This window comes from Nilaparvata lugens, chromosome 1 (assembly GCF_014356525.2).
Source record: "Nilaparvata lugens isolate BPH chromosome 1, ASM1435652v1, whole genome shotgun sequence".
Lineage (NCBI taxonomy): Eukaryota > Metazoa > Arthropoda > Insecta > Hemiptera > Delphacidae > Nilaparvata > Nilaparvata lugens.
The window spans coordinates 48,494,523-48,510,849 of NC_052504.1; the positions used below are offsets into that span (position 1 = coordinate 48,494,523).

The following is a 16,327-nucleotide window of genomic DNA, read 5'->3' on the forward strand; positions in this document are numbered from 1 at the left end:
GCTGTTAAGCTCTTGCACTGTTGATCGATTCCGCAGTCATTTATAGACTACGACCATTGGGGCATGTTCACTAACAAAATGAAAAGCACTTATTCTGTTTGACCAGTAGATGAAACGAGACGCACAGCTACGGATAAACAGCTTCTGGAAAAAACGCCGAAAAAACAGCAATTATCTCCGGCAAGGATTATCACTTCAACTTTAACTGTGTGTGTACGGGTTGGGTGGAAGGGTGTGTTGTGTTGTGTGTTATTTAGTATTGTTCGTCATCGGATAACGTACTTTTTTACTGGCCGGTAGATTGACTAATTCGACTTGATATGGGTTCCGACGAACATATGTCTTTGGTCCGGCACAATCGTACAGTGGTGGAGGGTGGAGGGTGGAGCAGGGCTGGTCGGTTCAGTCCTATTGCGTTTGATCGGTTAGGACCCGATATTTCGCATCATTCGGTTTATCTCGTCACTTGGGATTTTTGACATTTAGCGCAGAGATGGAACGACTGGAGAGTATGTGCTCGCGTGCGTGTGAGCGCGTGCTGCTGCTACTAGGGGAGCACGAAACTGCGAAAAACTCTTACGCAAGCATAAAAAATTACGAGCGGTCAAATAGCTGGCACAAAAGGCAACCCTCAACCCTTCGCGCTCGAAAGGGGTAAGCAGATATTGTGGAGCAATTACGTCGATCAAATTGGCTACTACTCATCTTCTGGATTTATTAACTTGTATAACACACAATGAGGAGAGAAAGGTGTGGAGAGTGCCTAGCGTAGACATCCAGGTACTCACCGAAAAGTCAACCTGGAGGGTTCAGATGGATTTGTCAGGGTCACAATGATGTCACTATTTGGCACTGTATCTTACTCATTTTCTCTAAAAATTGGGGTGACTAGGAAGTACTGTAACAATAACACTGGAGGAGATTTCTTAAACAGGAAGATTCCTGAAATAATACTTTTCACTATATCCAAGTAGTTTTTCAATATTCCTGTTAAATTCCAAGTAGAATTCTCATCACCCTTTCAAACAAGTCAGAAAATTATATAAATGAGTATCAGAGACTTTATAATTGCCAAACCGGGATTTAGGATTCCATCTTCCTCATCACTCCTCAACAATATTATTGATTCCGTCAACCCTTGTTGCAAGCAATAGAGGAAGAAATAATGCCCTCTCTAATATTGCTGGATGGAGTGTGAAGAATAATAAATAATTTCGTGTTGAGAAATCAACTTTTCAAGATTTCTTGTTAATTATTACTGTAGGAATATTATTGTCATCAAATCAAAGAATTTGTCTGCCTGCACCTCATAGTAAGCTACGATAGCTCTGAATCAGTTTCAAGGACGAGAAGGAGGAGACCGTCGAAAGCCAGCATGATATATTGTAATACTATAAAGTGAGTACAAAGAAGACAATGAATTTGATTTCTATCTCAAAGCTTAAACAACAGAGGATCGCTGCTTGCAGAGTGCAAGAATAATATAAAGGCGCGTGGCAGAACCGGCTAAAGCACGTGGATAGAAGGTGGTGAATTAAAAAAGCTACCGTGTTTTTTAGTGTTGTACTTGATACTTGTTATTCTCCTTCCTCTTCATCTCTTGCTTCTTGTTCACTAGGGTCATCACTTTCCTCGTAAATAATAATCGACACCGGCTGTTAACATTTTTACAGAAATTAGGCTATCATGTCACTTTTCCGTGTTCTTCACTGTAATTTGCTTGTTCAGATTTTACTTTCATCGCCAGACTCTCACTTCTAACTGTCAACTCTCATTAGCTGGAGTGAGAATGATTGGATAGTTGTTACTTGAAAAGTTTGAGGTTCTAAGTTGAGTTGATTTGTGTAACTGTATCTTTATGGCCATCAGATAGACCTGATTAAAAATAGATACTCAAACAATTTTTTGTGAGTTACTGTGATTCATTGTCTCTTGTTGATTATTTCAACAAATTTAGAATAAATGCTAGTTCTTCCAAATTCTCCTACTGAACTATGATAATAGTAAACTTAGTAACCAACACAATAATAAACATTATAAATAATGTACCTACATATGAAAATATGATTATTTCACAGATTCAGTGATTAGAATGGATATTTATGTAGAATGTCTTCTAGTATAGGTTATTTATATTCTCAAAAAAAATCAATATAGAGATGCTTTTAAAGATTTCCTATTTGAATATATTATTAAAGAGACTTCATGTGGGATATCAAAATATCAAACTGTTGTGAAGTTGTGAAAACTGTCGTCCTAAATTTTAGATGTGACTTGATTATTATTCGACTAGAGTTAATAACAAGCACTTCAGTTAAGCCGCATATGGTTTGCACTTCCTCATTAATTCCCGGCTTCATCATTTGGGATACTCTATTTTTAAGCATTCAAGCTCTTATTAAACTAGTAGAAGTTGGAATAACAATTGAAATGCTAAGTCTTAATCTGAAAAACTAAAATACTCCATTTTGAATTTTGAACTCAAAACATCACAAACTCACAACTATAACGAAAACTAACTTAAACCCATGTCGATATATCGGATTGGCATAATTCAGACCAGTGGTCTCTAGGCCAGTAAATCTGAAATAGATATCAATAATAGCTCTATCTCTACCACTACCTCGTAGGAGGAAAAATGAATTTTGAAAACTCGTCATACTTGATCTTTTGGGGGCTGCTTCTCTCTGGGTTCTTTAAAGTGGAATCCAGCCCCCGGCATCTGCAATAAGGAAATATCATATGAGATACTAAATGTGAACGAAGACACTAACATTCCTCACGATTTTCTCTTCATAATGTGAATATTTTTTTTTTCGAAATGTGAATTGAATTTCTAAAGGATGTAAGCCACTATTGGTATCTGCTATTTGATAAAATTTTATCAAATGGAAATGAATTGAAATAACTATCATTGTGCATCAGATAAATTATTGGAATCATTGGAAAATTGGAAAACCTATCCTGATATAATTATAGCATCACAGACATTTCAAATCAAAGATTCAAAACTTTGTACTTTGAAATTCACACTCTGCCAATACCGTTGAATATTTGAGAGGGATGGATGTGTTTAGAATTAGATACTGCATTTGCTAAGCTTGTTAAGTGCAAAGATGAGGTCAAGATTAGTCCATGTGAAAATATTATTTCAAATATGTACCCTAGTACTCAATCGCATTATGTCACTGATCGTTTCAATTTTGAGTCCTTGGCGACCTCATCCATTTTTAATCTTCAATATTCATTTTTATAAAAAATCCTACTGAAACAATTATTTTTAGTATATTTTTGTTGTCACCTGCAAATCTCCTATACATTCTGGAAACATTACACACGAGACCACAGAATTATTTTTATTTTTGCAAGTTAGTAACTGCAGATACCAGCACGGCACTCTCACTGATTGTGGTTAGTTGACCAACTGGCTGTCATTCGAAACATGTGTGAATACCGAAACTGGATTTTTACAGCAAGGACACAGTTGGCTATCCATTGAATAGCAAGACTACAGTATTTGCACTACAAGAATCGACATGTGTTTGTATAAGCAGCAAGCTGAAATCCATGGTTTCATGTCGTTCCTTACGGTGACAACTGATTGGATTGTCTCTAGTCGAGTGTTATTGGGTCCAGGGTCCAACAATAGTAGTATATGTGTATACTACATAATATATAATTATATAATACAGTATTACTTTGGTCCAGCAGTGTCTGTCATCCGGTTTGTAAGCCAAGATTGCAGGTGTCGTCTTTCACTCGTTTGCCTAGAATATGGTGTTTCAGTAGTCTAGGTGGTCGGCCGGATCGCACATGGCATACCTTCATAACTCCACAAATTTGTGTAAAGAAGATGCACAAGCAGAATATTGTTTGCAAAAAGTTTATCAAATCTCTTATGATTCATATGGAATCCAGGTGTGTATGCATATGTGCTATTTTATACGTTATTGTACTAGAATGAAGAGAATTTTGTGTCATGTCAGTTCCCAATATTCTTGCATTGTATTGTGGCTCAAATTACAATTCATCAACCTCAAAAATTCGTAATCAATCAGGATATTTTTCACAGAAGGGGTTTTTCTAAGTTTCTCAATTTTCTACCTATATTCAACTACCTTCGTATCGATTATACTTTTTGAACTTCTTGCAGCAAAGTTTCACCAATTTTCTCCCATCAAATTCTTCGCAGCTGAATTTGATCCCTAAGATATAGATTCCACATCGTTTACAAAGATGGTGAACCCAGGATCTCTAGTAGCTCCAGCTCCAGTATGTAGAGGTATTTCTCCCCCTAAGTCTAAACTTCTAGTTCTAGTTTGTCCCTTACAGTCCAAATCTCTCCCAGGCCACTATTTTCGAAATCAAAACGACTATCTCGATATCAAAATTGAATCTTGGCACAAAGCATTTCGGGGGACAATAAAATAATGCAACGTTGATTTTGAATTGGGGATTCGATCCAGATGATAGTCGTGAATAGAAATACGAGGAGAACAGACAGAAGGTGGGTGAAGATGAAGAGGAAAACGAAGAATAAGAAGAACAAGGAGGAGAAGGAGAAGAAGGTGAAGAACTAGAAGATTTTTGAGGGTGGCTCTGTCAACACAGCCGCCAAACTTTTCTGATCTATCTCCTCCTCTCCCACACTCGATCCTCCCTTTCGCCTCACTTCACCCCCTCCTCGTCTAGGACCTGAATTCATCGAGATGCTATCATCAGCATCAGCATCGACATCACCAATCCTGATGAGCTACATGAACTGCGTCATCTCAGCGTCGGTGCCTCGGTCACCTGTGCCCTCAGTCCAGGTAGAACTTGGTGCGAGTGTGTGCGTGCGTGCAGCTTTTGAAAGAGGGCCCAGCAGTCGTGTCTAGCGACTCAACTCGTGTGAACGCGACTTGAAAAAACAGGAATTTTTAAAAAGAATCCCCCCTCACCACCCGCTCCTACACCCCCGAAATACAATCGGACACCCTCTTGGCTGCCAACACACAAACACACCCTCACACGCACGCAAGACAGACCTGCTTGCATGCTTGTTGCGCAAGATCGTTCGTTCTAGTAGAAACGAAATCTGGTATCTCTATGCCTGCCTGCCTAGCTCAGGCCTGCAGCTCTCTCTTCCCTTCTTTGTTGCTATTGTTGTGCGCTGAGACTACCTCACGGTCATTCGATTTGAGGCTTTGCTGCAGCCAGGCAAACAGCATTCGTCTGCAAGAAATTCTAAAGATATAAGCGTCGGTCACTTGTTCAAAACAGAACCCCATACATGTATATGCTTCTGAGTCCAACCATACACATAATATTGTTGCTCTAAACAACAACTGTATATCACATACAGTATTATATACTGTATATACATACTGTTTCATTTTTTTTTTTCAATAAGGAACAACTATAACTATAAAAACTTGTACTATTAAAACACAATGAAAATTATCAAATGCTCTTTATTTTATTGCATCTAGTAGTATTTTAGTAATCGATAGCCCTTAAAAGAATAGTGAATATTGAATAACTTGAACTATAAATGAAGCAAAAAAAATACAATAGTTCTCTGGTTGAAAATAGAAGGTCCGATAGTGACCGAGGACAACCTTGACGAGATACAACATTCAGCAGTTCAGTCAACTAGACAAAAACAGTTCAAAATAAAATGCTGCAGACTGGAAAACGTTATGAAGCTATTTTGGCTGGTGGGATCTCTACCTGTTATGTTATTTTGTCTACAAGTTTTTTTCTAGGAGGAATTTCAAATTTACAGAAAACACATATTGTTTGAGATGTGTTTTTTATACAGACGTTTTTGATTGGTAAGATATAATATGTCGACATTTCACATTTATGTGAATACATCACAGCATACATATTTGACTTCTTAAATTCCTGTTACAAAAAACTAAACTCATAATTATGTAGTTGGCCAATACCTGAATCAATTGAGTAAATTTCCTTATGATTGTTCTCTAAACATTGCCTTGAAGTGCCACTCTGAGGAAAATACAGTAGGCTATTTGTACTAGTATTATTATGAGAGAGGTAGAAGCTGAGCTTGATGCTCCACAATAAATGACCGACAGAAAAATTTGAATTAAGACTAAAAATTAAAATTGAAAATTTGCTCAATCCTACAGGAAAAATTGTACGCGATTGAAAGCAAAAACAAAACAATTCATAATCCAAATCAGTTTAGAAACTTAGATGAAGAGGGGATCACTTCTTGTTTGTTCCTTCTGCAAATATAAAAGGAATATTTTAGTCTACTAAGAAAACCCTTCCACCGACAAGTACAGAGCAAATTGAATATTATCACAGGGATGCACCTGTTCCTGTTGTGAAAGAATCGGAGCCTTCTTGTAACTTCGTAGCTCATTCAAATTACAGCACAATGTATCAGTGAAGATATCAGTACAAGAGCAGCAGACAGCTCAGTAGTCCATGCTGTTTCAATGTTGTTCAAGTTATGTAACACGTGAGCCACTACACGAGTAAGTAATGTTCTTTGTCGTTGTCATCACTATCTCGACTGAAATTACCTCCAGTGGTTGATAGTAAATTCACTCCTAAGTGGAACTTCAGTACAGAGGAGTGAGTGAGAGACAAACAACATCTTTGAGCCGTACCGCGAGATATCTTGAGAGCTACACGTACTTAACCGGTTCTTACCCATAGTATCCCCTATTCAGTGAACACTATTACCATTACCAAGTATTGTAAATAATTCTCTATTACTGCATCTGATTCTATTTGAGACGACTCAAATACATTACCGATGCGTTGATATATTATTATTTCACGCAACATTGTATGTAAAATATATATGTATAATTTTGTATTACCCATATCGCGATCACAGTAGACAGCGTTGATTTTATTGGCTACATGATAAGCGTGAGTGAGATTCTCTTAAAACTGTCGGTACTCCTTGTAAATAACATCAAAGCTTCTAACTCAACCAATACTGGGAGTTCTAAGTGAATCTCACCACATATATGGCCATTGAGCTAACAATAAATAAAGCTTAATCGATAGTTGCAGGATCGATTCACGTAACCTGTGCAGGATCGATTCACGTAACCTGTGCAGTATGCGAGTAGTGGTCTGGCAATTATTTCCTTATTCTCCAACAATGTGATCAAAGTAAGTAATTGTTATCGCCGCAAATGCAATTGAACTGTCTGCCAACAAGTTCAATATCACTGCATACCGCCAGTCTGATGTAATCAAGATTATTATAGTAGTAATGTAGTGTTGAAGGGTTTGGTAAGATTGGATGAATTCTGCATTTGACGGAAGAAAAGTTGATTATCCCTAGGAACTCTCGAGGTTTGGACCTAATACTACTTATTCTTATTTAAGGACAATCAAAATGGTCGGCTCAATGCAAAGTCCATTTATTTATAATTTAGTAAGTCAATAAATTCATTTATTGAAAATCAAACTGCTAGTCGTTCTTTTTAATAGCAAAAAAGTGATTTAATAATAAACAGTTCGTGATGGAAAACAACATTGGAGAATTTATAATTTGTTTAAAAAGTAAAAAATAGATTCATAACAACAACGATTTCCAAAACAACTAATTTATCAAACAATTTCGAATTACTACTATCGTTTGTTACACTGTCATCAATCAGACCTAAACTTAGTGGTTTTGACAATCTCGAGTTGTTTTATCTAATTTGGTTATCTGCCGAAAGTGTTGTTGTATACCTAAAGAATTCAAGATAGTACACATAGCTTTGTTTGGAATTTTCGTTCAATATCGATTGCTCTACGTAATCTGGTATTCAGAATCAATCAAAAAATTCAATGTCAGAATATATGTTTGTAAAACTCATGGAAGCCAGGGCCAGGGCCCCAAGCCCCTTGTCCCACATCAGCTTCACTCTACGATGCACACTCAATTGGAAAAAAGATAGACCTAAACTTTCATATACTGTATTCAATATACAACTCAGAATCTAGTGGCTGGCATGAGTGGAAATGCATGATACACAGTCATGTTCTTCATGCATGTTTTGTCATCAAAGAGAGGCTTCTAACATAATGAACCACTGGGAATTTACAAAGTATAATAATGCAAAAAAATTTTGACCGAGCGAAGTGAGATCTAAGATTCAAGTCGACGGTTTGGCATTTCTCTTTATGTTTAAATGTTTATATGTTGTGCATTTACGGCGAAACGCGGAAATAGATTTTCATGAAATTTGACAGGTATGTTCCTTTTTTGATTGCGCGTCGACGTATATACAAGGTTTTTGGAAATTTTGGATTTCAAGGATAATATAAAAGGAAAAAGGAGCCTCCTTCATACGCCAATATTAGAGTAAAAATCAGACTATAGAATTATTCATCATAAATCAGCTGACAAGTGATTACCCAGATGTGTGGAAAAGCCAGTCTATTGCTGTATTTCCATAAGGTCTATAGTTTCAATAAGGTACTTGTGGATGAGAATAATGGGTGAGGTCTACTGTTCACAGAACTACTAGTTTACCTCAAATAGAACAACGAAGAAGAAATAAACAACAAAAAATCGAAGATACAAAAACCCAACCTCAAAAAATGTTGCTCGAAGCCTTTCGCTGTGATGAAACGACAATGCATGATAACATGTGTATCATGCATTTCCAAACGTTAGTAGCCAGCCTAATGCATTGCTCTAAACTTGTATTAGTAGTGGCACCAGAGTTGGTTGTTCGTACGAGTGAGGGAGTTATTAGCTTTGGCTTTGTGAAACTTGGAGGAGGTGGTGGAGTAGAGGTCTAGGAGGTGGTGGGGTAAGAAGGGAGGGTTGCATAGGAATGCAGGTGGCCAGGGGTTGTGGCTCCAAGTGGCTCAAACTTCGGCTCTCGAGAGACTGATTCACCAAACCAGTAGGGCTGCCAATGTGAGATTCTGGGACGCTCAACATCCAAGACAGTATGCTTGCCTTTTCGTAGCTTCGGCAATCTCCCAATCTCCCAGCCAAACAAGGAACATCTTCCCCATAAAATACGAGTGCATCTTTATCGTATTTGATATCTCCTGCACTCACCGTCCGCAAACCCACAAGATTGGAGAAAAGAATGGAGATATTATCAAAATTCTGTACTTTTTCAGCCGAATCCATTGTTAGCTATCGCATGCTTTATCGCTCATCACTGTGTTTTAGGAACCATTCAACCTAACCAACAACTAAATGCAGCAAGGCAGAAGGGATTGTACAATAGACTAAATTTTTTTATGTAGGAACTGCACCTTTCGACTAGAGTTCAGTATGATTCACTCAAGAACTCGCAATACATCTCATTAAAAATATTGAAAGTAACCTATTATTTGAGCTTGATACTTTTAATAATTATTATACCCTACATGTTCATTTGTAAACTACTAGCAATGCAACTCAATAATGAGTGACCATAAGTTTCAGTAATAATTATCAAGTCATTCATTGACAGCACAGTTTATAAAATATTATTTAGATGTTCAACAGTTTTCTCATAGTTGTTAATTTGGTGATATGAATATAAAAAATTGATTAAGGAGTATAGGAGTATTGATTAGGAGTATGAGCTGATTTAATTATTATTAAATCACTATCTTCTATGATTAAAATGTTTATTGATTATCATTGATTTACCCTATATGACTGGCAGACAACCCGTGCTCCACAAGGGTCTAATTAGAAACTTGACAAACTGAAAACATGACCTACTGAAATCTTCAATAATTTTAAATACCATCCTCGGTAAATCAAGAATCTATATGCAAAATTTCAAATTAATCAGTCCATTTGTTCAGACGTGATGATGCGTTATTCGTGAATTTCCTATCCCGTACGTCCATAAGCCGATTCTTTCCTTTATTATGATTATATATTAGAATTTATAGATATAAATATTATAAAAAGACTGTTTTTCATCAAGCAGAATATATTAAAGGTTGAAGTGAAGAAGCCACTAATGATTATTTAGAAATGGTTGTCTATAAAGTTTTTATATGAATAGAGAAATATATTTTGAGGTTAGGATTAAGTTATAGCTTTGTAAATGTTTTTCTGAACAAGAAAAAAATATTACACTGTTAAAGGAGTAGTTGGAAGTTTAGACACATATAGGGACCACGTATAGGGCACGTATACGGAAAGAGGGCCCTTTTTTCAAAAAAATAGTGGTATAAATATTATGAATACGTTTTTTCCAGTAGAACCCAACTGCACTTCGGCAAACCGGTTTCGATAATATTATATGGGTGAGCTCCCAGATTCAAAAACGGTTTCTATTGAAATTTCATGATCATTGTACCAATTTTGTTCAACGACCAACGACACGAGAAGTATGCAAGGTTTTGGCGCATAAAAACGACAAAAACAACACATCAACGAATGCTAACAGATGAATAGATCACGTGAAATGACTAACAAATCAGGTTCACTTCTAGTCTAGTTTTCTAATCTAGTTATTTAGATTTATAGTCAGTTCTGCAAAAAAATTACACTATTATTACATTTTTATCTATTTTTTTTCAGGAGAGTATATTAGGTAATATTCCTGCCAACGAAATGTTAAAGAGAGCTAGAAATACACAAGAAAAAGTCACTTCAACAAATGAGAATGCTACACATTGAGAATTATACTACGTTCTTCTTAAAAGCTTATGAATAAAGTATAAAACTCACTTGCTCGTCGTTGTGATATCCAGAATCGCTTTCGCCATCACTCATTTTGTAGAGAACTGAGAAATGTGTGCACTAGCTGAAGGAAAGAACAAAACTGAAACTTGTGGTCACTCTAACCTCCTAACCATTCCAAAGAATCAGCCTGTTGAATGGCGCAGAAGCACGTGTATTGGTCTGCAGGCTGCAGGTAGAAAATGGGCAGTTTACTGTTGTGGGAGCTGTTCGAGAACTGCTTATCGCCAAAAATAGCTAGGTATCTGATAATAGGATAGCGGACTGAACCTTCCACAATATTCGACAATTTGTGGAGGGATTACAGAACAAAGGGTTAGCACACCTTTTCAATGGAAGGAATGGCTTTCGTTTCTAATGAATGGGCACAATTCAGCTGATTATTAGAATCGTGGTCTCCAGGAATAATTATTCATAATTTTGTTCTGTATAATGACAGTTTGCATTTGCTTATTGGCATGTCTGTTGTATTCAAGTTCAAGTTGGAAATATACCTTACATGACTAGATTTTGTAATAATTGTCTATTCACCAGTCAAATGAGTAAGATACCATGGAGTAAAGACACTGTTAAAATATCCATTTGTCTCTGGTAATACCGAAATGTGATGCAATGTGAAAATATATTGAAAAAAATAAAATAAATATTTAGTCTAAATTCACATTGCTTTTCAAAATTCTCCATGAATAAACTCTATACTCTTTTGAAAAGACAATTTTCAACCAAATTCATGACTTCAAGCTCAATATATGATAAGCAACAGAGTAAATCATTCATTGATAACGCTTGCTAATTACAGAGGTGTAAATAGGATTCCAATAGTATTCATTTCGTAGAGAAATTAGTTACTACATATTTCAGTTCCGTGATTCTTTTATTTAATGTTTTTTTTCATGACAAGATTTTTTGTGAGAAAGCCAGACCTTTGTGAAGTGAACATCATGATTGATAAGATAATTAATTATTGGTTCAACTCCGATTTCAAGTCGATTATCAGATTGATTACAATAATCATATTTTCTAAACACTAGGAAGTAGGATCTGATCAGAGATTCGATTTCAGCTCTATTATCTATTTACGACTGGCAATTAATCCGCAATCATTATATGGTCAGATAATTCTAGTTATATCTTAGAGAAGAATTTATACTGATTTTCAAATTCTATATTTATTCAGATTGATCATTCTCTAGTTGTCAATGTGAAATCTACAGTGTTGTAGATCCACAGTGAGTGTTAGTATACTCATCTACGTATAAGATAGTTAATAGATGTTTGAAACTTCTAAAAAGCTTATACATTTTTTTGGATATGAAACCAAAGATAGATAAGATAGAACAAATTAAAAATACATAACGAAATGTGATAATCACATATTTACAGTAGTTGTTTTTATCTTATTAATCTTCCCCACATACAGATGTATCTACAGGGTGGGTGAAAAGTCCGAGAACGGCTTAATATCTCACACACAAAGGTGATTTGATGGTGGGTGTGATTGGGGATCCTACTCAAATCGTAAATACTACTTTACTATGACTTCAAAAATCTGGTCTGCCATCTTAGATTCGCCATATTGAAAGGAAATTTATTTTTTTAAATAGGAAGGTGGTTATGCGATGCATGATTTCGATACGAAATTTCAAGAAAAAATGAATGGTGAAAATTAAACATCGATATCTCAAACCGTTCAGAAGATATTCAAATTATTAATCAATATCACTTATGTATTTCATTTCTGATATGCATGATATTGATTAATAATGTGAATATCTTCTGAACGGTTTGAGATATTGATGTTTAATTTTCAGCATTCATTTTCTCTTGAAATTTTGTATCGAAATCATGCATCGCATGACCACCTTCCTATTTAAAAAAATAAAGTTTCATTCAATATGTCTGATCCAAGATGGCGGACCCGATTTTTGAAGCCATAGTAAAGTATTATTTTCAATCTGAGTAGGATCCTCAATCACATCCACCATCAAATAACATTTGTGTATGAGATATTAAGCCATTCTAGGACTTTTCACCCATTCTGTATGTGGAATTAAATGGAACATTCACAATTTTCTTCATGTATATATTTCTTTCATTGTACTGTCTTTGATTTGTAAATGAATTAGTTTGATTGATTGATTTGATTATTTATTATATTAAGGAACGTACAGACTTTTGCACCATGAACACACGCATTTCGCTTTCCATCAGCTGATGCTATGGGCTATCTCACTGTTCCTAAACAAATAGAGATAAAATGAGCTGAACATCAGCTGATTAAAAGCGAAATGCGCGTGTTCGTGACGTTCTAGTCTGTACGCACTTTTATATACACAGTGATGGGATCTGCATTACCGTCTCACGAGACAATTCTACAACATAATAGAATAGCTAATATTAACCTGCTTTTGTGCACTTGTATCGAGAATAGAATCCCGAATCATGGAGTGTATGTATTCTGGACAGCAGTGTTTTGTTGTTCATGGGAATGAAGGAACCTTATTTTAAAAGGACAGACAAGAGATAAGGCAATTCAGCCGGGCAAGCATTGTTGTTTAATTCTAGTGACATAAGTGAACGACGCAGTGAAAGACCCTCTTGTGCCAGGACCAGGCAGGATCAGTGTTGCTTTTTGTCCATTCTTCACGGTCAGTTCCTTTCTTGAAAGAACTGTTTCACCCTCATTTCATAAAAGTGACAGATTTCTAGAAGTGCCACATTTCATAAGTATTTTAGAACTGAATTCTCCTGCTTTGCTGACACGCCTACCGATTAGACTTGAGAAAGTTACTAAATTATGACTGAAAATTGATGTTGAAGATATTATAAAGAGTATGAAATTCAACCAGAGAAATGATATTATAAAATAAATTTTCATCACTATAATACCATTTAATAATAAAGAAAAGAGCTGATATTGATTGAATATAATCTTTGGCAAAAAATAAATTCAGATCTCGGTACTTTAAATTCAAAGTACAATTGCTTGATATGAATATCTGACCATGTAGAGATGCAATTGAATATGAAAATTGTTTCTAAAAGAAAAGTCTTACTACAAATAATTTTAATAAAATCCAATATCATCCAATAATAATATACATAATATCAATATGTATATTATATATTAATATAATAATATAATATGTAGTTAAAGCTGATGCTTGTAAATCTTGTTATTTCTCGATGCAATTTTTTCAGTCGAAAACTGAGAAGGTATCATATTAGATTATTCTCATTTGCAAGTATACGCACATTAGCCCCTGTCAACCTGAAATGTGCATAGGTTTAGGACGGTATTATCAGAGATGAAGAACGTTTATGAGGGTCTCCCAAAACTGAAAACGTTTGTAGATGTAGACTCATCCAACTACTTTACTAAATTAGTTCACTTTTGGCAATCCCACATTCTTAGAAAAACTTAAATCTCGTGAGACATAATGTAAATATTATAATGGAGCTATCTATACAATTTTTGTTGAATATTTCTTATAAAAAAATCCGCAATAACTTCTAAGTCCTACCCGAGTAAACGTGATTAAGATTGATTCAGATACTCTCAAGTTATTCCACAAAGTGACTGCAAAACTAGGCCGTATCTTTGATAAGTTATACAGCTTTTCAACCAGTAATTGGCTAGAAAAGTTGTCAGCCATCATTTAGAAGTGCTTGCATAATTGAATAGATGTGACATTCATTGAAATTATGCCACGAGGATTGAAATTGGTTGTTTTTGAGTGCTGCTGAAAGTCATATTGAGTCTTTTTATCTTTATAAATAATAAAATATGTATAAATAGTGTTTCTCAAAAATCAACGATCTCAATTTGAAAACTTCTGTAAGTTTCATTTTTCCTCATCTGTAGGCCTACTTGAGGCAGTATCTTAATAGATTTGTAATCCTTGCAGCATGAATGCTACATTGGCATAATGTAGACTCAAAATGACAGAAGCTGAATAAATCAAGCCACGTTTTCTCATGACAGATAACATCTTAAATTGAAGGCTGACTGCTTCCTGGAGTCAATTTACTAAATCTCGAAGAAAAATATGAATATCAAGTCTCTTACCCAGTAGGAGCTGAATTACTAAGGTGATTCCAATTAAAAGCAACTTACAAAAAAGTAACATAAAAATTAATGGTGCAAACTGCTCGAATAATAACAATCTAGAAAATCTCATCATAGAATGAGTTCCATAAGCTGTAGACATTATTATTTTTCACTCTACAATTTATGCTACTCCTCAAAATTCATTCTCATAATATTTGTGTTGACATCTTCGAGCATTGTTTCTCATGAGAGGTGATGAATAATCTCAGAAGCTTAACTCTCTTGAAATTTTAGCCTTCAGAGGCCCAGTTACTATTTTCAGTAGTTAGAATCTTTGAGGAAGAAATGTGTTGAAGTTTATACTTATTTCAAAGAGTTTGCTTTTTGGAAATAATAGTTTTAGATTGTGCAATAAACGATTTGTTTTTGATAAAATCATGAGAGTTGCATTCTTGTTCACAGTATTCATTCTAAAAATATATTATAATGTATTTCGACTGTCCTTATATGAGGTATCTGATACGATTACATGCTAGTGAAACTGGTTGAGATAATAAACCTTTAGTTTCGAAAAAGCACTACATGAAAAGCATTTTTAGAATTTTCTACTTTGTGTTCAAGAGAATCAGAAGCTGAAGATAAGTGAGTCGAACATAATCAACTCCACAGAGGTGTGTTTAATCTGCTTATGAAATCAACTTGTCAGGAGCAGACTTTGGTGTTTTCTCATGCCAGGTCGAATCGTGAGACGGGGTGCATGATGCTTGGGCGAATCACATTTGTTAAATAATATTCTAAGCTACCGGATTCTCGCCGACACGTTTTCAGACATTTCCAAAGTTTTTCGACTGTTTATTGTTGATGATGGTGAGGGAGAGGGAGGGGATTATTGAAAAGAACTCTGGATTTTGATAGACTGTTGGTATCTTAAATATGTGACATTTAGAGATTGCCTTTTTAATTGTCGATTCGTCCGTTAGCGAGAGATCCCGTTCTTGATCAGGAGCAAAAAGAAAAGGTGGAATAAGATAACCCAGAAGTGAAGATAAAGTGGGAGCTATGAACAACAAAATAACATTTCGCTCTGCTTTGAGACAGTTTGGTGTTGGACCGGTTATTTGTGTTGATAGCAGGTGCCCTTCTAAATGTCAAAAGATGAGATTGCTTCTTGGCCTGCACTGTAATACCGCTGCTTTACCTCCAGGCCTCTCCTCTCCTCTCGGTCACTTCCTTACTCTATTTTCCACTTAATCTGTTTCAAAGAATAAGCGACCTGCAATTTCCATTCACTTGATAAGAACTGGCAACTCTTAATCATATCTTTCAACTTCTTACGGTATCGCATCAATAACTAAACATAACTATATTTAATTTCTAGATGTTCAGCATCTATCAGTTGGTTAATATCTAGTTGGGCTACTCCATAAATTTTCAATTTTGGTGCTTATTTTTGTCGTAGAAGCTGACCCGCAATTTTTAAACTACCGTATCAAGATATTTTAGATTACTAAATGGAGCTTCATAAGCATAATTATTTTATCCAAGATAATTCATTTGTACTGCACTAGAATTGTGGGAAAACTATGATTTTGAGTGGAGTG

General features: G+C 35.4%; 1 protein-coding gene across 9 annotated transcripts in view; it reads right to left on the reverse strand.

The window, feature by feature from the left end:
- LOC111054079 (zinc finger protein rotund) overlaps positions 1 to 16,327 on the reverse strand; it is a 266,315-nt gene that overhangs the window by 47,277 nt on the left and 202,711 nt on the right. For 4 of the 9 annotated variants that reach the window (XM_039435481.1, XM_039435524.1, XM_039435533.1 and 1 more), the window contains exon 7: positions 2,663 to 2,722. The exons of the other annotated variants lie outside the window; for them this stretch is intronic. In XM_039435481.1, coding sequence (XP_039291415.1) covers positions 2,663 to 2,722 — 60 coding nt within the window. The remainder of the gene's footprint in view (positions 1 to 2,662; positions 2,723 to 16,327) is intronic. 9 annotated transcript variants of the gene reach the window in all.